Source organism: Triturus cristatus, chromosome 9 (assembly GCF_964204655.1).
Source record: "Triturus cristatus chromosome 9, aTriCri1.1, whole genome shotgun sequence".
Taxonomy (NCBI): domain Eukaryota; kingdom Metazoa; phylum Chordata; class Amphibia; order Caudata; family Salamandridae; genus Triturus; species Triturus cristatus.
Window position 1 is genome coordinate 339188055 of NC_140592.1, and position 21396 is coordinate 339209450.

At 46.9% G+C, this 21396-nt stretch overlaps 1 protein-coding gene across 1 annotated transcript in view; it reads left to right on the forward strand.

Annotated features, from left to right (window-relative positions):
• The first annotated feature begins 16137 nt into the window (after nucleotides 1–16137).
• GNAI2 (G protein subunit alpha i2) overlaps nucleotides 16138–21396 on the forward strand; it is a 462902-nt gene continuing 457643 nt past the window's right edge. The window contains exon 1 of the mRNA XM_085625085.1: nucleotides 16138–16637. Coding sequence (XP_085481211.1) covers nucleotides 16520–16637 — 118 coding nt within the window. The 5' untranslated portion in view covers nucleotides 16138–16519. The remainder of the gene's footprint in view (nucleotides 16638–21396) is intronic.

A 21396-nucleotide genomic window follows, 5' to 3' on the forward strand; every position in this document is an offset into this window, starting at 1 on the left:
ATGGAACCACACTCGCTCTCTCAGAGCTCTCTTAGTTGCAACCACTCCTCGATGACCTTCCTGGGCGAGATTAATGATACCCTGCCGTAGTTGCGTCGGAATGACAATCCTTTGGTCCCTCAGCAGAAGCCCTTCCGAGGTGGCAGAAAGTTCCTCACTCACATGTCGGAAGGCTTGCAGCTCTTGACTACTTGCAGGATCCTTCCTTTCCTCCTCACTGTCGTGTTTCCACCTATTTGTCTGCAAACGACGGAGTACCTTCTGCAGAACGACATCCTGCGCAGTAGCCTCTAGAATGGCCTCCAGGGGAACCGCTGGTGGTTGAGCGTGACCCACAACAAAGTGGACATACTCCTCAGCTATGGGCGCTCGTGACGCCGACACTGCTTGAGGGTGGCGTGACATGTAGTCAGCCGGATTCGCTGATTTTCCCGGTTTGTGCAGTATGGTGTAGGTGTATTCCTGCAACCACAGACCCCATCGCTCAATCCGAGGTGGCATCTTCGACCTGGGATTTCCAAATATGGTGACGAGCGCCTGATGATCAGTCACCATTGTAAAGTGTTTGCCATAAATGAAGACATGGAAATGTTCGCAGGCCCAGACAACAGCCAGACTCTCTTTCTCTGGTTGAGAATACGCCTTTTCGGTGTCTGACAAACTGCGACTCGCATAGGCCACAATATGGCGCTGATCCTCATCATTATCATACTGAGCCAGGATTGCAGCTAGGCCCACCGGGCTAGCATCTACAGTTATTTCCGTCTTTCTTTTGAGGTCAAAATATGCCAGATTGTCGGCCGCCTCAACAGCCCATTTGATGTCTTGGAATGCCCGCTCACACTGAGAAGTCCAGTCAAAAGGTTGTCCCTGCTTTGTGAGAGTTCGGAGGGGATGGCTAATTGTGGCATAATCCTTGATGTATCTGGCGCAATAACTGGCCATACCCAAAAAGGAACGAACATCACTGACGTCTTGAGGGCTCTTGGTGTCATTTAAGGCCATCACTTTTTCAGGGTCAGGTTTCATTCCCGCTCCGGAGAACACATGCCCAAAGAACTTGAGTGTGGATTGATGAAATTCACACTTTTCTTTGTTTAATGTTAGATTGGCATCCAGCAGGGCATGACATACCCGATCGAGGGCCTTATCGTGTTCTTGAACATTGGACCCGTACACAAGAATATCATCGCTGTAGTTCAGCGTATTGGGTATATGGTGTATGGTTTGGCGTATCGCCTCTTGAAAGATCTCCACAGCCGAGGAAATGCCAAAACTTAATCGTTTGTATCGAAACAAACCCAAGTGAGTTGCAAAAGTTGTTATGTACCTTGATCTTTCATGCAACTCCAGCTGATGGTAGCCTTTGTTTAAGTCTAGTTTCGAGAACACCCTGGCACCATTTAACGCAGCAATCATATCACTCAAGTGAGGCCCGGAATGGCGTTCCCTTTCAATCGCAGTGTTAGGAAGCCGCATGTCCACACACAGCCGCACTTTCCCAGAGGAGCCTTTCTTTGGCACGATGACTACGGGTGACACCCACGGGGTGGGGCCGTCAGTCCGTTCAATAATGTCAGAGGCGAGTAGTTCTTGAAGTTCATCCTCTACTGCTTGCTGGAGGTGGTAAGGCACTCGCCTGGGATGTTGAGCGACAGGTCTTATCTGGTCGTTGATGTGAAGCCGAACCTGACATCTATTCATCTTTCCTAGCCCGGTGAACAGCTTGGGGAATTTGTGTAAGATGTCTTGGTCACCACTGACCCGGTATAGAATCTCGACCAAGCGAAGTCGCTCCACCGTCGGTAAGCTGAGAAAACAATCAGCTTCCGGGCCATCAATCACATGTATGAATGCTGACATCGACTTGTTCTGATGTCTGAGAGTGGTTAGAAATTTTCCTAAACAGGGGAGTGGTTTCTTTGACATCCAAGTGAATACCCTGACGTATGCCGGGCACAAAGGAGGCGGTGACTTCATCTTTTTATACTCCTTTACTGGGATGTAATTCAACGATGCTCCACTGTCCAGAACAAACTGCGTGGCATGTTTCCCCACACTTATGTTCAATCTCGGGTATTTTTTTAGTTGGTCCGGATCTGCGACCATGCTTGCATATTCAACAGTGTATTCTGATTCACAAGACCCTGATCGAGAGTCTCGGGACGGTGATCTTCTCGCCCAGTGAGATCTCCTCGACTCCCTGCTAGAATGTGACGAGCTAGAAGATGATATTGGCCGATCTTGTACGGCTTTCGCATGGTGTCGTCTGGTGTCAGAGCGAGTTGGCCTCGTCCCTTCGTTCTTCCTTTCCCTGCGATATTCTCCACATGTCGCTTCAAAATGATTAGTTCATCCACATTTCCGACATTGCTGCCCCATGGCTGGACAGGCTTCTCTGTGTGGGAAGTCATACCCGCACCGATAGCATTTCCGTCCACCATCTTGTCTCCTGTCTTTTTTGCCTGACTCATGCCTCCTGCGCTCTGTGCGTCGCTGGCGGGATGATGGTCGGGACGGGTGCCGTCGCTCCTTCGAATATCTGCGACTGTGACTGTCTTGCACCCGACATACTTGCTCTTGTCTCTCCGGGCGCCCGGTCTCCATGCTCTTGGCTTGCTCCTCGGCTTGGTCATAAACTCGGGTCATTTCCTCTATTTCCTCCAGGTTATGACTCTTCCTTAACAGTCTCCTCCTCAGTATCTCAGACTGACACCCATCAATTATTTGTGACCTGATAGCATCATCCGTTGAGAACGCATCAAATTCACAATATCTGGACAATCGACGTAACCTCGTTATGAAAGTGCTCATCACTTCCTCTTTCCCTTGACGGGCTTGATGAAAAGCATATCGTTCGTAATCCACATTTCTTTTATGCAAGAACTTCTTGTTCAGCGCATCACGCACTTTATCATATGTTCCTGTGTCCGCTCTAGGCAGTTCTTTGATGACCTTGCTAATTTCTTTGCCCACCAGGTTGCGCAGCGCGATCACTTTGTCTTCATCCTCGGTCACTTTTGATCCCTTGATGTCATCCTCAAAGTCCTCAAGCCATTCCTGCCATCTGGGGCCCATGCTCTCTCCAGCCGTAAGTGGTAACGGCTCTGGTGGGCGCAAATGTGACACCCCCGTCACGATCGGTTTGACTTCAGTTCTTTGCGGCTAATTGTGGTTCGACATCCTGACAGCACACTCCTGGGGTCGTCTTGTCTGTGCACGTGCTTGTTTGATTTGTTGTTCTCTCCTTTGTTTCTTCTTTTTTTTTTTTTTCACTTGCCTTGGCTGGTGCTTGTTTATTCTTGCCTGACTTCAAAATGGCCGCCCCATTGATTTCATGGGGATGTCTTCTAGGAAACTGCCTGACTCCAAGATGGCCGCTACATAGGGCCTCTCACTCCCACGAGGTCTTGGCTGTACCTCTCATCAAGCTTGCCACACTTCTCTCAGCACTCCCGCAGTCACAGCACACTATCAGTGCTTCGCGCACACTTTTGGAGCAGTTCACCTGGCACGGTAGGCTCGGATTGAGCTTCCGACAGATTTCTTCTCGTGCGTGCCGTTCCTCACGCATCGGGGGTGAGGTTTCGTTTTAGCACGCACCAGCGCTCCTTCGGCCCCACTCTTCCACGGGGCTTCACTGCAATCACAGGCGTTTCCAGTAGAGTCGGTGTGGGCTCCCGCTCTATCCTCTTTACCAGCACCTCAGCTTACACACCTCAAAGGTGACTTCCACTTCGGCGCGAACCGGCGCTCTTAATTCCAACGCGCCTTCCGTCGGTTGCACCATGGGGACAGAGACACTTCTCTTAACACGTCGGGGAACACTGGGCTGCAGTATCCCACCCTCGTCGCCAGCTGTCGTGTCTTATACCAAGAACAACAGACACGAAGTATGTTTATCAGGACCTTTATTCCACACTTCTTATTCGGTCTCTGTCGCTACTCTGTCTGCCCTCTTCCTGCCGCTTCTCCTCCCCTTCCTCTGCCCTCCTGACTCCGCCCACTCCAACCACTATACTGCTCACTCTCTACAGGCACTAGGCCGACCCGCACAAGTGAGGTACCATTTTTCTCATAAGACCTTGGGGAACGCGGGGTGTGTGGAAATTTGTGGATCCACGCAGATTCCGGAACTTTCCACCACAGAAATGTGGGGAAAATTTATTTTTTTGACAATGTTTTAGGTTTGCAAGGGATTCTGGGTAATATACCCTGGTGGGAGGCAGTCAAGTCACCCCATCATGGATTCCCCTGGGTGTCTAGTTTTCAAACATGTATAGGTTTGCTAGGTTTTCCAAGGTGCCCGCAGAGCTAGGGTTCAAAAACTACAGCTAGGCACTTTGCCAAAAAAGGGTCATTTTTCACTGCGAAATTGAGGTGTGACCACGTTGCGTTTTGCGCCGTTTGCTGTTGCGGGCACTAGGCCGACCCGCACAAGTGAGGCATTATTTTTCTCGTAAGACTTTGGGGAATGTGGGGTGGGTGGAAATTTGTGGATCCACGCTGATTCCGGAACTTTCCACCACAGAAATGTGGGGAAAATGTGTTTTGTTGGACCATTTTTTAGGTTTGCAAGGGATTCTGGGTAACAGACCCTGGTGGGAGGCAGTCACGTCACCCCATCCTGGATTCCCCAGGGTGTCTAGTTTTCAAAAATGTATAGATTTGCTAGGTTTCCCAAGGTGCCCGCAGAGCTAGGGTTCAAAAACTACAGCTAGGCACTTTGCCAAAAAAGGGTCATTTTTCACTGCGAAATTGAAGTGTGACCACGTTGCGTTTTGCGCCGTTTCCTGTCGCGGGCACTAGGCCGACCCGCACAAGTGAGGCATTATTTTTCTCATACGACTTTGGGGAATGTGGGGTGGGTGGAAATTTGTGGATCCACGCAGATTCCGGAACTTTCCACCACAGAAATGTGGGGAAAATGTGTTTTTTTGGACCATTTTTTAGGTTTGCAAGGGATTCTGGGTAACAGACCCTGGTGGGAGGCAGTCACGTCACCCCATCCTGGATTCCCCTGGGTGTCTAGTTTTCAAACATGTATAGATTTGCTAGGTTTCCCAAGGTGCCCGCAGAGCTAGGGTTCAAAAACTACAGCTAGGCACTTTGCCAAAAAAGGGTCATTTTTCACTGCGAAATCGAAGTGTGACCACGTTGCGTTTTGCGCCGTTTCCTTTCGCGGGCACTAGGCCAACCCACACAAGTGAGGTACCATTTTTCTCGTAAGACTTTGGGGAATGCGGGGTGTGTGGAAATTTGTGGATCCACGCAGATTCCAGAACTTTCCATCACAGAAATGTGGAGAAAATATGGTTTTTTTGACAATTGTTTAGGTTTGCAAGGGATTCTGGGTAACAGACCCTGGTGGAAGGCAGTCAAGTCACCACATCCTGGATTCCCCTGGCTGTCTAGTTTTCAAAAATGTATAGGTTTGCTAGGTTTGCCAAGGTGCCTGCAGAGCTAGGATTCAAAAACTACAGCTAGGCACTTTGCCAAAAAAGGGTCATTTTTCACTGCGAAATTGAGGTGTGACCACGTCGCGTTTTGCGCCGTTTCCTGTCATGGGCACAAGGCCGACCCGCACAAGTGAGGTACCATTTTTCTCGTAAGACTTTGGGCAACGCGGGGTGAGTGGAAATTTGTGGATCCACACAGATTCCGGAACTTTCCACCACAGAAATGTGGGGAAAATAAGTTTTTGGGACAATTTTTTAGTTTTGCAAGGGATTCTGGGTAATAGACCCTGGTGGGAGGCAGTCAAGTCACCCCATCCTGGATTCCCCTGGGTGTCTAGGTTTCATAAATGTATAGGTTTGCTAGGTTTCCCAAGGTGCCCGCAGAGCTAGGGTTCAAAAACTACAGCTAGGCACTTTGCCAAAAAAGGGTCATTTTTCACTGCGAAATTGAGGTGTGACCACATTGCGTTTTATGCCGTTTCCTGTCGCGAGCACTAGGCTGACCCGCACAAGTGAGGTACCATTTTTCTCGTAAGACTTTAGGGAACGCGGGGTGGGTGGAAATTTGTGGATCCACACAGATTCCGGAACTTTCCACCACAGAAATGTGGGGAAAATGTGTTTTTTTTGGACAATTTTTTAGGTTTGCAAGGGATTCTGGGAAACAGACCCTGGTGGGAGGCAGTCAAGTCACCCCATCCTGGTTTCCCCTGGGTGTCTAGTTTTCAAAAATGTATAGGTTTGCTAGGTTTCCCAAGGTGCCCGCAGAGCTAGGGTTCAAAATACAGCAAGGCACTTTGCCAAAAAAGGGCCATTTTTCACTGCGAAATTGAGGTGTGACCACTTTGCGCTTTGCGCCGTTTCCTGTCGCGGGCACTAGGCCGACCCACACAAGTGAGGTACAATTTTTCTCGTAAGACTTTGGGGAACGAGGAGTGTGTGGAAATTTGTGGATCCACGCTGATTCCAGAACTTTCCACCACAGAAATGTGGGGAAAATGTGGTTTTTTTTATAAGTGTTTAGGTTTGCAAGGGATTTTGGGTAACATAACCTGGTGGGAGGCAGTCAAGTCACGCCATCCTGGATTCCCCTGGGTGTCTAGTTTTACAAAATGTATAGGCTTGCTAGGTTTCCCTAGGTCCCGGCAGAGCTAGTGTTCAACAACTATAGCTAGACACTTCTCAAAAAAAGGGTAAATTTTCATTGTGAAAATGTGGTGTGTTCACGTTGGGTTTTGAGCCATTTCCTGTCGTAGGCACTATGCCTACCCACACAAGTGAGGTACCATTTTTATTGGGAGACTTGGGGTAATGCAGATTTGTAAAGCAACTGTTATTACCTATTGATTTTCCATGCATTTCTGCCTTCCAAATGAAAGACTTTGTGTAAAAAAGAAGTCATTTTGAAAAAATGACCGATAATTCTCAGGCTAGTATGTGTATTCCCAATTTCGAAAATGTGCAAATATGTACTGTTTCTAAACTCTATAATTTGTTCCCATTTTAGAAATACATAGGTGTCTTTCATATCGATTTTTCCATGTATACATTTTCCCACAATAATTGCTATATACCCGGAACATAATAAAAAACCATTGCAAATTGCTCCTCAGTTTTTGACTCTGGGTTCGTCGGGTTCTTGGTGAATCTACAAGTCCTATATATCCCCACAACCAGGAAGATCCAGCGGATGTAATGGTACATTGCTTTCAAAGAGCTGTCATAATTAGAAGAAGTTACAGGTAAACACGTTGACACAAAAGGCTGTTTTTTTCAACTAATTTTCATTTTTTCCTATATTTAACTGTTAGTTTCTATAAAGAAACGTTGATAGATCTACACAAATGACCCCTTGCTGAATTAAGAATTTTGTCTACTTTTCACAAATGTATAGCTTTCCAGGATCCTTTATTGCTTTCAGACCCATTTCTACCATCAACTGGAAAGAGGTTGAAAGCACCAAAAATAGCAAAAATAGGCTATGTCCCAGAAAAATGCAAAAACTGTGTAAAAAATGTTGGCTTTCTGACAAAAGTCTGTAATTCCCCAAAATCTGTGAAAATGGTGATTTCAGCCCCACAAACCCTTTTTTGATACCATTTGCAGAGAAAAACTCAGACACTTCATTTGCAGCCCGTTTTTCCCATTTTTCCAAAAAAAAGAATTGCTGTATTTTGGCTCATTTCTGGGACCCCTCCAGGGAAATCCACAAACCCTGGGTACCTTTAGAATCCCCATGATGTTGGAAGAAAAGGACGCAAATTTGGCGTGGATACCTTATGTGGTCAAAAAGTTACAGGGGCCTAAGCGCACTACCCCAAATAGCCCAAAAAAGGCTTAGCACGGGGGGGGGGGAAGGACTAGCAGCGAAGGGGTTAAACTCTCATTAATGTATTGTATTGCAAATGCGTGTTACTAATTTCTGTTTAGGAAATTGAGTTATCTTTCTTTCTCTCACTACAGTCAGATGTTTTCGTTGAGTGAGCTGTCTGACAATCATTGTAAAACAAAAGGCTGTAATGTCAGTTTTTTTATCTAACACAACATGTAAATAGCTTGCAAATAAATAGTATAAATATTTCAAAACATATCAGGAATTCCAAAAGCACATTTTTTTGTAATTGAGAAGTGTGATGTAAACAAAGATTTAAACAGGAGCAAAACAAATCTGAACACCTTACTTGGGGATGTGCAAATGACAGAACTCGATTTCTAAACATTATTGGTTGTACACTATATAGTTTTGTCAGTAAAACCACGTCAATCGGACGTTTTGTGGCCATTTCAATGTAAAATCTGCTGTTTTCAAATGACAGTGCACTACCACTACCACTTTATGCTTTAGTTATGTGTTTGTTAAATAAGATAGGTTGTAAACATTATTTATGAAACATGCCTGCCCACGCCCTGATGACAATGCAGTTCATGAACTAAGTGGCAAGTCGGGGTCATGTGTATCCTATATGTAGCTAGATTTGTATTGTATATTGAGCAAATGTTTAGTCTATAAAATCAAACAAGAGTTTTTTGTACATCAGACATGCTGAACTCACATATTTGAAGGTGCTCTCATATGTGATAATGAACAAAATGGCGGCTCAGTGAGTTATAATATTTGCCCAGGATCACATCATTTGAAACTAGTTTATGGGATCAAGAGTATAACAATTAGGTTGATTAGATTATTTAAGTCACTAGACCTACAGGTCTAATGACATTTTTGTGATTTTTTTAGGCCTGTACTCCAATCATTCCTATGGGCCTAAAGGCACATAGGTATGAATGTTTTTGCATTAGCTAATTTGCGATTGCCTTATTGGTAATCGCAAAATAGGTAATGCAAAACCAAGGGTGCTATGGGACCTAAAGCCCCCTTGAAGAACCCCCCAAATAATTTGCAGATTTAAAGCACACACATGCCCTAGGAACATAGGTGCACAACATGGCACTTTGAAAAATGCATTTTTTTTATGCATTTTCAAAAACTGCACTTGGTTACCATCGACTTGGGAGTCAATGGTAATAGCATTTCCTAAATACAAAGTAAGCATTATGAAAATGCTTGGTACATGTGCTAAGAGAATTGCAAATTGTTATTCCCTATTTGTAGTTTCAATTTTAGGTCCTCACATAAAATTCTGATTACCTCAAATGCACTGCCAAAGCCTTTCATACATCTTGAAAGGCTATTTTGCATTCGCAAATGGCCGAATTTACCGAATAGCACGGTTTGTGAATACAAAATTGGTTGATACATGTGGCCTGGAGTTTTAGAGTGTCTTCGGTTGCGGAGATATTTCAGGATGTTATTCGCTGAGTAATTCAACCTGTTACACATGCTATCAATTACAGTGATGGCATACTGGTGTTTGGGACAACACAAAAGGAGCTTGATAAGGCTCTTACTTAAGTGTGCCAATTCTTTGTGGATGCAGGTCTAAAAGTGAATTCAGATTTGTATTAAGTTTCACAAAATCAAACTTCAATTCTTTGTGCATATATTCTTTGATGGGGGAATGACTCCTGACCCAGATTAAGTGCAAGCATTGTCATCTACTTGTACCCCTACAAGATGTAACCGTGCTACGATCCTTCTTAGGCATGGCCAGTTATTGTTCAAGATACATTTGTGATTTTGCTACAGTGAATCCCTCATTGAGAGACTTAACAAAGTGAAATGTCCCATTCCAGTGGTCTCCTGAATGCGACTAAAGTTTCAAAGAGATAAAATATGTGCGATCGAGAAAGCAACCGAAATTGCCTATTTTGATCCCAAGTTACATACTGAGATCACAGTAGATACGAGCCTGGTGGGGCTGGGGGCAATGCTTGCTCAACACAAGGGCCCAAAAGATGTGGCCTATGCCAGTAGAAGTCTGTCTGAAACAGAACCAGCCTCTTCTCATCCGGAAAAGGAGAGTCTGACTTTAGTGTGGGCCTGCGAACATTTTCATGTGTTTTTACATGGAAAATATTTTACTATCATCACGTACTACTCGGAATTGCCCACTATCTTTGGAAACCCGAAAGCTAAGATGCCCCTCGCATCGAGAGGTGGGGATTGTGACTGCAATAGTACAACTATGAGATTGTACACATGCGGACGAGAGATCAAAGCCTCACAGATTACTTTTCACGAGTGCCGCTACATTACCAGTTTGACCTCCGAAGCGGCTGAAGAGTATCTCAACTTCATTGTGAGGTGCAGCTCGACAGCAGCGCTAGCCTTTGAGCAGATTATTGTTCCTACCTGCACAGATAAAGACATGCTCATCCTCAAAGATCTTATTACAACGCAATCTTGGAAGAAAAGTATTTGATATTTTGCAGATGATGTTGAATTCAAAAACATCAAACATTTACAGAATGAACTATCCATCACCAGAGAGGGTATCACATTATCATATTAAAAGGCTCGAGAATCGTCATACCTGAGACAGCATGTCATTGAGCTGGTCCATGAAGGACATTGTAAACCACCCAAAAACCCCTAAGAGACCGAGTGTGGTTCCCTCGCCTAGATGAATGAGTTGAGAAAGAGCTGAAAGCATGCCACCTTTCTTACTGGTTATCACCCAAGATGACGCAGCATCCATTGACAATGTCTGACCTTCCTGCACATGCCTGGGAGAGAGTTGCAGTTGATTTCTTTGGGCCTCTAGAAAATGGGAATCATCTCATAGTAGTCATTTATAAATATTTGCATTTTACATTGATTGAAGACTTATCATTGAAAACCCATGACAAAGTAATTGAGCGGCTCGATTATATCTTTGCAGCGTGGGGCATTCCCAGTATTCTCAAATCTGATAATGGCCCGCCTTTCAATCTCAAAGATCTTCAAGGAGTTTCTTGTTTGACTCAATGTCAAGCATCAAAAGAGTATACATCTCTGGCACCAAGCCAATAGTGTTGTTGAACCTATTTATTGGCACGCTCAGAGGGTAATTTAGCGAGCATCGATGGAGGGAATTGATCTAAACCAAGCCATCGGATATTGATCTAAACCAGGCCCTTCGTGCCTATCGATCAACTCCTCACTCCACAACTGATGAGTGCCCTGCCACTTTGGTATTTGGGAGAATCATCAGAACCAAACTACCACAACGGACATCGGACAGATAATGAATGTTGATAAGGTTTGTCATGGACACTTCTCTCAAGTGCAAAATGAAAACATATGCCAAACTGCGCAGACGCACCCAGGAAACAGTCTTCGATAAAGGGGAGTGGGTACTGGTCAAACAGAAATGGAGGCAAAAAACAGCCACTCTATTTGCTGTCGACCCTTTGAGGGTTGTAACGCGCAAAGGAAACATGCACGTTACAACCCTCAGGACTTGTCACACTTTAAACACCTAACTCAGTGTTTGTCAGCTCCTGAAATCACGAGCGCGGCGACCCCGCCTGAATGTTCAGATCAAACATCTGAGCCTATGTTATCAGTACATAATCAAGGTGCCTCTCAACTATCTCATACCAGCAGATCTGGCAGACCAGTGTGATTGTCTTGACGACTCATGGAGGAAATCTGATGCTAATGTTGTTTGTACTTTTTATTTAACAAAGGGAGTTATGACACAGTGAGTGTAGATTCTGATCGTATATTGAAGAATAAAGACATCTGTTACAGAGCTCTGTGTGTGGCGTGTTGATTTACAAGCTCCCGTGCTGGGGAAGAGGCCACAGCCCTCTCCTATCAGAAGCTATAGAAGTAATGTTACATTATACCCCACTGGCAAGGCTATATTGGTTGTCAATGAACTCTACTCGGGTACAGGCAAGAGCTGCAGGTGAGGGCCTAAAATGAAGGAGTGGGCTTTAACTACAGGTATAGCCCAAGGTAAAAGAGCTATCAAGCTATTAGAAGGTCTTGCCCACTGGGGCAACAATATTCTAAATCGAACAGAGAGAAACATAAAGACTATGATTGGCTATGTTTAGAATCGAGGATTCGAAATTGTGTGTCAGACATTATTGTCTCTCTTCCACCATGCCTTTTATGGGTCTCTCAAACTTCCAAGACTCTGAAGCATTTTATAGACTAGAAATGTATAGGGGCTTCTACTAAACAGATGCAGTCTGGAATTGCATTCCATGTTTTAGAAGTAGGTGGGACCCATATATAATTCACTTCAATTTCCCATGTATAGGCAAAGCACACATGGCAAGGCCTGTTTAACCGGCCAAAGACTGCAGAGATCAAAACACCAGATGTCTAGAACACAAAATGGGAGCAAAAACCACAAAGCCAGAAATCTAAACTCACTTCATCAATCCTCATCAGGGAAATCAGACGGATTGATATTTTCCCATCTTTTCATAATTAAGATTTCTGTGCATATCTACATGTGTGTAAGCTGTTTTCACAAGACTCTGCCATGATAGAAATAATCAATTAAATAATTGTTTTACATTTTTATTAGAACATTGGAATGTTGAGCGCTCCATTGAAGACAGTGGAGTGCTCTCGGCTGCTAAGGGCTGGTAGAAGCCCGGAGCATCAGCAGTCCAATGTTTGTTCACAGCTGTTGCTGTGAACAAACGCCTTATGGAGCCTGAGGGTATTTCAACCTCCTTGGGCTCCATGAGGACTTTGTTTTACAAATTAGAACGTTCTGCCCTCTAGGGGCGGAATGTTCTAATAGCCTTAGAGCCCTCCGTAGCAGGAAGCAGTCTTAACAACGCGGGATGAGCTACATGTGGTTTTCCCGCAAGCGGAAACCACACTTGCCTTTTACCACACATATGCATGGTTAAGGCAGTGTGAGGTGTATATGCTGGGACAGGTGGGCACAGAAAGAGGAATGATCGGGAGAGGACGCTGACTGGTAAGTGGGGCTGGGGCCGGGCTTTGGGGTGATGGGGATAGTTTTTAAGGCTTGGGAGTCGTTTTTAGGGCTCAGGGTTGGGGGCGTAGGGTAGTTTTTAGGGCTCCGGGGGTGGGGTCTGGGTAGTTTTTGGGACTCAGGGTAATTTTTAGGGCTCGGGGGGGGGGGGGGGGGGTCAGGCTACTTTTAGGACTTGGGTGGAGATATTTTAAGGGCTTGGAGGTTGGGTCGTTTTTAGGGGGAGGGGGGAGGGGGGGGTGGGTACTTTTAAGGGCTCAGGGAGGTCAGGCAGGTTTTAGGGTCCTGGGGGTGGTTGGGTAGTTTTAAGGGCTCTGGGTGTGGTTGGGATAGTTTTTAGGGCTCCGGGTAGCTTTTAGAGCTATGGGCTGGTAGCCTTGATGTGATCTTTACCACACATCCCTTTACCAGTTATGCCTTTACCACACAATTACATGGTAACGGCATGCGTGGTAAAGGAATGCATTGTTCAGCTGCATTAGTTGTATAGGCAGCGTAGTAGAGGCATGTGTGGTTTAGCCATGCGTGCCTCTGTCATACAACTCTCCGTAGTGGGCTGAACCGGCCATTAAAGGACCGCTCCCTTGAGCGGGCCTCTAATTGTGGGTAGAGCCTGCTACGGCGGGCCCTTAGGCTCTAGGAGTGATGGCTGCAGTTTAGGCAGCTAGCCACATTAAACTGATATTGGATTGAGTAGTATGTTCTGTTTTATAACTGATACATTTGTGACCCAGTCATCAACACGTCTACAGTTAACCATCAATGCGTCAGTAAGAACATTTAGGGTCAGATGTAGGTAAATTCAATTTTGTGATTCTTTAATAGCGATTTTTACCGAATCGCTATTAAGGACTCGCAAAATGGAATGTATGTAGGAATCGCAAAAATATTAGCGATTACTTATTATTCCTTAATTGCGAATCGCAAATTGAGATTCGCAATTAAGGAATACCTTCCCATTCATTACTATGGGCCAAGAGGCACAAAGGAATAAATGGGATTTGCGCACGCAATTTGCGAGTAACCAAGAGGCACTCACAAATTGCGTGCGCAATTTCAAGGGTGCAAGGGTTCCAAAAGGACACCCTGTTGTACCCCTGAAATGTGCATGTGTGCACATGTGGCACACATACATGCCCTAAGGACATGTATGTGTGCCACGGCACTTTGAAAAAAGCCAAAAAGTGCTTTTAGAAAGGAAATCGCAAAATACCACCAACTTGAAGTTGGTGGTAATTTGCGATTCCTTAGGGCAAAATCACAATTTGAAATGCTTACTAGCATAGCATTTAGGGAATCGCAAATTGCGATTCTCTAAATGCTTGCGCAAAATAAGGAATCACAATTTATGCGATTCCTTATTTTGCGTGAGGGTATTTGCCTACCTACATTGCTCACAGCCAAATTGCGATCGCAAACACTGAAATTCTGCGAATTTCAGCGTTTGAGATCTCAATTTGGCTTCCTACATCTGGCCCTTAGTTTCTTTCAGTTTCAGCAAATGTGCTGTTAAAACATGGCAGGCCAGTTTGCTGTTATTAGACGTGCACTGAAAGACAGAAGAGGTACCATTTTAAAGTAAGACAAATATTTCTAAAGCCAGTCCAGCAGACCTTCGGGACCGCACAGGTGAAAGCACAGCAAATCTCAACAACCATTGTCAAAGCCAATAGGTCTTGCTTTGGCTGCCATCTCTTGGATGTCAATGTTTGGGGTTTTTTGTTGTGGTTTTTGCAAAAGTTTATTGTTGGGAAAGATGTTGGGCCTATTGTCAATGTAAATTTAAAAAAAAACATTGTCTGAAACCAAAAATGTTTTAATGTCAGAAAGCATACTTTGCCCTAATAGTGACGGAATAGTTCTACCTGTGTGGATGTGCTCCTGGGGAAAGAGCAGAATGCTGTCACCCACAGTGAAATTAGCCAATGGCTGAAGTGAGCTGCCCCACTGCCCCATGCTGTATGCTGTAGTGGGTGGAGGAAATGTGTGAATGACACAATAACTGAGCAATGGACGAAGGGGTGGGGGTGAAAGACTTCTTATTATATTATACATATAATTGTAATCAAATCAAAAGGTCTTGGCTATCACCAGGCCTAAACATTCAGGTCTTCAAAAACACGAATGCAAAGCAGATGGATTTCCTCACAGTGAGCCCGGCAGCAGCCAGTGGGCTGCAGGCCAAGTGCTGCTACCACGTGGCCACACACAATAGGCCATGGATCAGGCACTTCTGAAGGTCACCGGATCAGCTACCAAACATGATCCTGTTTGCCACCTGGCACCCTGTTTGGTAGCGTGCAGAATTGGCATCAACTACCCTCACAGGCACCAACGACCAAGGAATGACAACCAGCACTTAGCCTATAATACAAGAGGAGAATATCGGAGAAAAGCGCAACCAAGCTTGCACCGGCTCAGTCCTTACGCCAATAACACGAGTGCTTTCCATAAGATCTGCTCGAGCTGTGAGAAAAAAAAACTCATGCGTACACCTCAGGGTGTGCCAGTGCCCTAGGATCAATTAAGGTGAGTACTGGCAGCCAGCTATGTTGCCAGGCACAAGGGAATATACTTTCTACGTGTTTCTCCTTACCCCCACCAAGTGCACAAGCCAGGAGGGAAGCCAGATGGAGCGTGAAAAAAAATGCGTGAGGTTAAAAGAGACTGTAACCGAGAAAGCCTGTGCGGGAGGGAAAACACAGGAGGTAAAACCTAAGACGACAAAGCAAATGAAATGTGAGGTAGGGGAGAATAATCAATAGGGCGTGTGTGGGTAGCTGAGGGAGCCAGCTCTTGGAGAAACAGAAGGGAAAGGAAGTCTGCAAGGAGAGAGGAAATAAGTTCAGTGAGTAAGAGAAGTTAAAAGGCGAAATATATAAGGGAGGATAAAGAGAAAAGTTTGTGACGTGGAGGAAATGAGATGTGAAAGTGAGCAATGGGAGACACAGAGCAAGGAAGGTGTTGAGGGTGGACATGGAACCCCAGGGGCGGGAGGATGCCTGCGAGGGGAGAGTGTGTGTGTTTGTGGGGGGCTGGGGTGAGTCGGGTGGGGGCTTGCAAGGCACGCCCGAAGAACTGCGAGGGGGGACCGAACACATGAAGTTTATGAGGGAAGATGTTACAACTGGGCAGTCTGGAGGAAGCGATGAAGTAGTGTGTGGGGTGCCGGTGACTTTGAAGCAGGGGAACAAAAGACTAGAGAGAATAGAGGAGCCCCTGGGGGTGGCAGCAGGGCACCCGAAGACTGCGAGGAGCGCGAGTCAAGGAGGGTGTGTCGTGCGGGCAGAGGAAGTGTCTGGAGGGGAGAGAGCCAGTAAGAGGAGAGTGCAGAGGAAGCGTGTGAGGGGAAGAGGAAGCCTGCGAGGGAGGGAGCCCGTGAGGGGAGAGAGAAGGGGGAGGGTCAGGAAGCGCGGCGGCAGCAACGGAGGAGGAGGCGGCGCTCACACACTGCGCCACTGGGAGCACCGGGCACGGCAGACGGTGGCTGGGGAAATAGCGGGCAGCGGCGAGTCCCGAGCTGGGTGTGTGCGGGGCGGGGCAGTCAGTAGGCGGCGCTGAGAGCGGCCGAGGCACGGGCTGTTCTCCGGGCTGCTCCGGGCGCTGCGGCTCAGCGGATCTCCCCTCTGCGGGTCTCAGCGGGTATCTTTGCTGCGGGTCCCGAGCTCGGGTCCCCTGTCCGGCAGGAAGCTGTGGGGGCCGAGGCGCAGGATGGGCTGCACGGTGAGCGCCGAGGATAAAGCCGCGGCCGAGCGGTCCAAGATGATCGACAAGAATCTGCGGGAGGACGGCGAGAAGGCGGCGCGGGAGGTCAAGCTGCTGCTGCTGGGTAAGGGGCCGGGGCGAGCAGGGGTGCGCTGGGCATGGGATCCGATGCCGAATGAGAGGTCGGGGGCGGGGATGCAAGCGGCTGGGTGAAGGGACTGTCAGTGGTGTTTGAGAAATGTGGGGTAGGGTGCCCACCCCAGGGCAGGGTGCCCACCCCAGGGCAGGGTGATTGGTCAATCAACTGCCCCTGGTGAGGGAGTCCGAGGTAGCCCGGCCTTGGTTAACGGTGCCGTGGAAGGTATCGCTGGTTGACAGTGTAGTTTATGAAGATGAGGGTGGAGACAGGAAAAGCGAGAGGCCAACTTCTTGTTTCAGGGCGCAGAGCAGGCTGACGTTTCTAGGTGGGAGATGAGCTACCGTGTGGGGGGTCAGTGGATACAGGCATACAGGGCCCCTTGGCAAGAAGAAAAGGGAAGTAGGCTGCTGAACTCAAAAGGGCATTGGCGGAGGGTGCAAGCAGCCGTTGCGGCTCCTGTTTAGGGGAGTAGCAACATTCAGAAGTTGGTGGTCACTAAGGGATTGGATTATGGCCTATGCTCTTAGCCCATCCACCCTACCCTGTGTATATAGGGAATGGGGCTGCTGCTCCTCAACCGAAGTACTCCCCATCCAAACAGCGCCCCCTCTACTCATCCGCACCTTGTCTACTACTCCTTCTACCTCCAGATCACCGTGTCCATCCAGGCCCAGCATCTTCTATTGCCGCACATCTCCTGGACCACTCCTGCTTTCTAACCAACAAATATATCAACCTTCACTCCGATGTCCAAACGCCCTCCCGGCCACCTCTGAACCGCCCTCTCTCCCCTCAGCCTACCTCCCTTCTTTTAATGTCATTCCTTCTGTCTAACCCAGCTCGGTCCTTTTTGCTGAGTTACACACCACATCCTTTACACACCCACTTTGTTCTTCCCAAATTCCCCGTTTGCCCCCACAATGTTAATCATACCCCCTGCATCTCATTCCACATGTCCGCCCGCTCTGTAATCCCTCTTATGTTCCATTATCTGCCCAGTCATCTGTAGACAGTTAAACACATCTTACCACAAACATTTTAATTTTTCGGCCCAGCTCGCCCATTTGGCTAGTGTCCACTTCACCACCCTTAGCGCCCTCCAGTCGGCTGTAACCATCCCCTGCCTGCTCCATTTTATCCAACTAGATGTGCCTGTCCACCTGCTCCCAGATTCGCCTGTACCATCGATTCCAGATGCCAGATGCTCTTGCCCTGTCCAGCCCCTTCCACCTTCTCCCCTTCACAAGTCATCTGTGTCTTTGCCATAGTAACCACTCATCTTTCCTCCTATACCCGTCACTCGTCGTTTCCACAGCCACTAAACCTCATTTCCCTTGTCATCACTCCTTCAAGTGATGCTGGTGCGAATCTAATGTCAACACCGAAATGTATTCACCCAGAAATCACGCCATTCCCCATTATCCCAATATTTATAAGGCAGTCCGTCTCTCAAAGTAACCCTCAGCTCCCTAAAAGCCAGTGGACCCATAAAGCCCCAAGCAAGGGAGGAAAGCCACGGTTGGAAACCCCCAGCTGGGACGCAGAAGCTCCGTCTGAGCTTCAGTGAATCTTTGACAGATAACAGTTCAAACCGTCGGTTTAGACAAATCCTAGAACACAATTCAGTGGCCCTCTCTTGAGATGCACTAGCGCCCTGAGTCCAGGCGCTGTCCTGCCTTTCACCACAGGAGCTCTTTGAATTTCAGGAATCCCGCCGTCCCCCTCGTTTAGCTTTGGCCAGCTTTTCATCAGGTTTGATTCCTGTTGTCATTGCTAGTGGAAGCCGGTGGCTGGGACTGTGTTACATGTAACCATGGTGTGTTCCAGATTTGTCCCATGTACTACACAATCCATCATTTTATGCATACAACGGAAGATTATAACAAAACGATTGTTTGTTGCTCAAACGGATCAAAAGTAACTAAAAGCTCAGCGAGCCATGTTGGGTACAGCGAAAGGCCCTCTGTGAAAGTTCCCAGGCAATGTTAACGTGTAAAAATGACGAAATTAAATACCATAAAAATCACAACTTTTTGCCATATACCTTTCCTCGCCGCATAATTAAATGAAACCTGTTGCCAAATCCCCACCATGTAATTCCAGTTTCCCAGCATATATCTTAGTGAAATTTATAAAAGATATTTTCAGAATTGTGTATGTCATAAAGTTTGGAGTGAATAAACGTTGCGATTGCCCTTGGGAACCCCCACCCCCCCAGAAACTGACCATCTAATTAAGAGTTCTCTTTCAAGTAACAGTTGTAGCATTTGTGTGTGCTTTGAGGTTCCAGTATAATGTGTAAATAGTCAGCTCTCCTCCAGCATAAACACTTCCTGTTTTAATTTTCTTAGTGTGTTAACCCACTGTTCCCTAATCTTATCAGTGATTTATGGTGTCACATATTTACTCTTCCTTGCAGGGGGCGTGCTACCTTTAAAAACCATCTCCAAGGAGGGCGCTTTGGGGGTTTCAGAAACCTTGGGTTTTTATCTCGTTCTAAAGGTTGTCCGCTTTGGTAATATATGCTTGAAATACAAACGTCCATTAAAAATATCCCAGGGCATTGGAGCTGTTCGCGAGAGACCACTGAACCGAGGAAACAGGGTGATGGAGCTGTTATCGTGGGGCCACTGAATAAATAAACCAGGGCAGGGAAGCTGTTGGCAAGGGGGCTCTAAATTAATGCAACTGGGCAGTGGAGCTGTTGGCAAGGGGCCACTGAAATAATAGAACTGGGCAGTGGAGCTCTTGGCACGGTGGCACTGAATTAATAAACCAGGGCAGTGGAGCTGTTATCATGGGGCCACTGAATTAATAAACCAGGGCAGTGGAGCTGTTGGCAAGGGGGCACTGAATTAATAAAACAGGGCAGTGGAGCTGTTGGCATGCGGGCACTGAATAAAACAGGGCAGTGGAGCTGTTGACAAGGGGGCATTGGAAACAGGTCAGTGGGACTGTTATCATGGGGCACTGAATTAATAAACCAGGACAGTGGAGCTGTTATCATGGGGCCACAGAATTAATAAACCAGGGCAGTGGAGCTGTTGGAATGTGGGCACTGAATAAAACAGGGCAGTGGAGCTGTTGACAAGGGGGCATTGGAAACAAGTCAGTGGGACTGTTATCATGGGGCACTGAATTAATAAACCAGGACAGTGGAGCTGTTATCATGGGGCCACAGAATTAATAAACCAGGGCAGTGGAGCTGTTGGCAAGGGGGCACGGAATAAATAAACCAGGACAGTGGAGCTGTTATCATGGGGCCACAGAATTAATAAACCAGGGCAGTGGAGCTGTTGGCAAGGGGGCACTGAATTAATAAACCAGGACAGTGGAGCTGGTATCATGGGGCCACAGAATTAATAAACCAGGGCAGTGGAGCTGGTATCATGGGGCCACAGATTTAAGATACCAGGGCAGTGGAGCTGTGGGCAAGGGTCACTGAATTAATAAAACAAGAAGTTGAGCTGTTATCATGGGGCCACTGAATTAATAAACCAGGGCAGTGGAGCTGTTGGCAAGGGGGCACTGAATTAATAAAACAGGGCAGTGGAGCTGTTGGCATGCGGGCACTGAATAAAACAGGGCAGTGGAGCTGTTGACAAGGGGGCATTGGAAACAGGTCAGTGGGACTGTTATCATGGGGCACTGAATTAATAAACCAGGACAGTGGAGCTGTTATCATGGGGCCACAGAATTAATAAACCAGGGCAGTGGAGCTGTTGGAATGCGGGCACTGAATAAAACAGGGCAGTGGAGCTGTTGACAAGGGGGCATTGGAAACAAGTCAGTGGGACTGTTATCATGGGGCACTGAATTAATAAACCAGGACAGTGGAGCTGTTATCATGGGGCCACAGAATTAATAAACCAGGGCAGTGGAGCTGTTGGCAAGGGGGCACGGAATAAATAAACCAGGACAGTGGAGCTGTTATCATGGGGCCACAGAATTAATAAACCAGGGCAGTGGAGCTGTTGGCAAGGGGGCACTGAATTAATAAACCAGGGCAGTGGAGCTGTTGGCAAGGGGGCACGGAATAAATAAACCAGGGCAGTGGAGCTGGTATCATGGGGCCACAGATTTAAGATACCAGGGCAGTGGAGCTGTGGGCAAGGGTCACTGAATTAATAAAACAAGAAGTTGAGCTGTTATCATGGGGCCACAGAATTAATAAACCAGGGCAGTGGAGCTGTGGGCAAGGGTCACTGAATTAATAAAACAAGAAGTTGAGCTGTTGGCAGGGGCCTTTGATTTGATGAACCAGGGCAATGGAGCTGCTGGCAAGGGGCAATCGAATCGCTTAACAAGGCCATTGGAGTGGTTCGCCAGAGGCCATTGAATTAATAAACCACAGCAAAGGAGCTGTTGGCAGGGGCCAGTAAATCTATAACACTAGGGCATTGGCGCTTTTGCTAAAGGGGGTGCATTGATGGCATACCAGGGTTAGGGAGCCTTTGGCACAGCGTCATTGAATCACCTGTCCCGGCCAGGTTTTGTTATCCTTGTGATCAGAGTTGTATTCGACAACTATCTGGTAAAAGAAGCATTTCCAACATGGCAACATGCTATCTGCATGTGAGTCTGTGACCGACCTCCTCCTCGAAGTGACCGCTAAGGCGCACTACTTTTTCCACTGATTTGTGTTTGCTTGTCTGTTTTTTTTTCTCACACAGATAGTGACGACCACTTACGTTTGACAGTCGAATCTGCTTTAATATTGTGGGACCTGTGGTAAAACATGTTT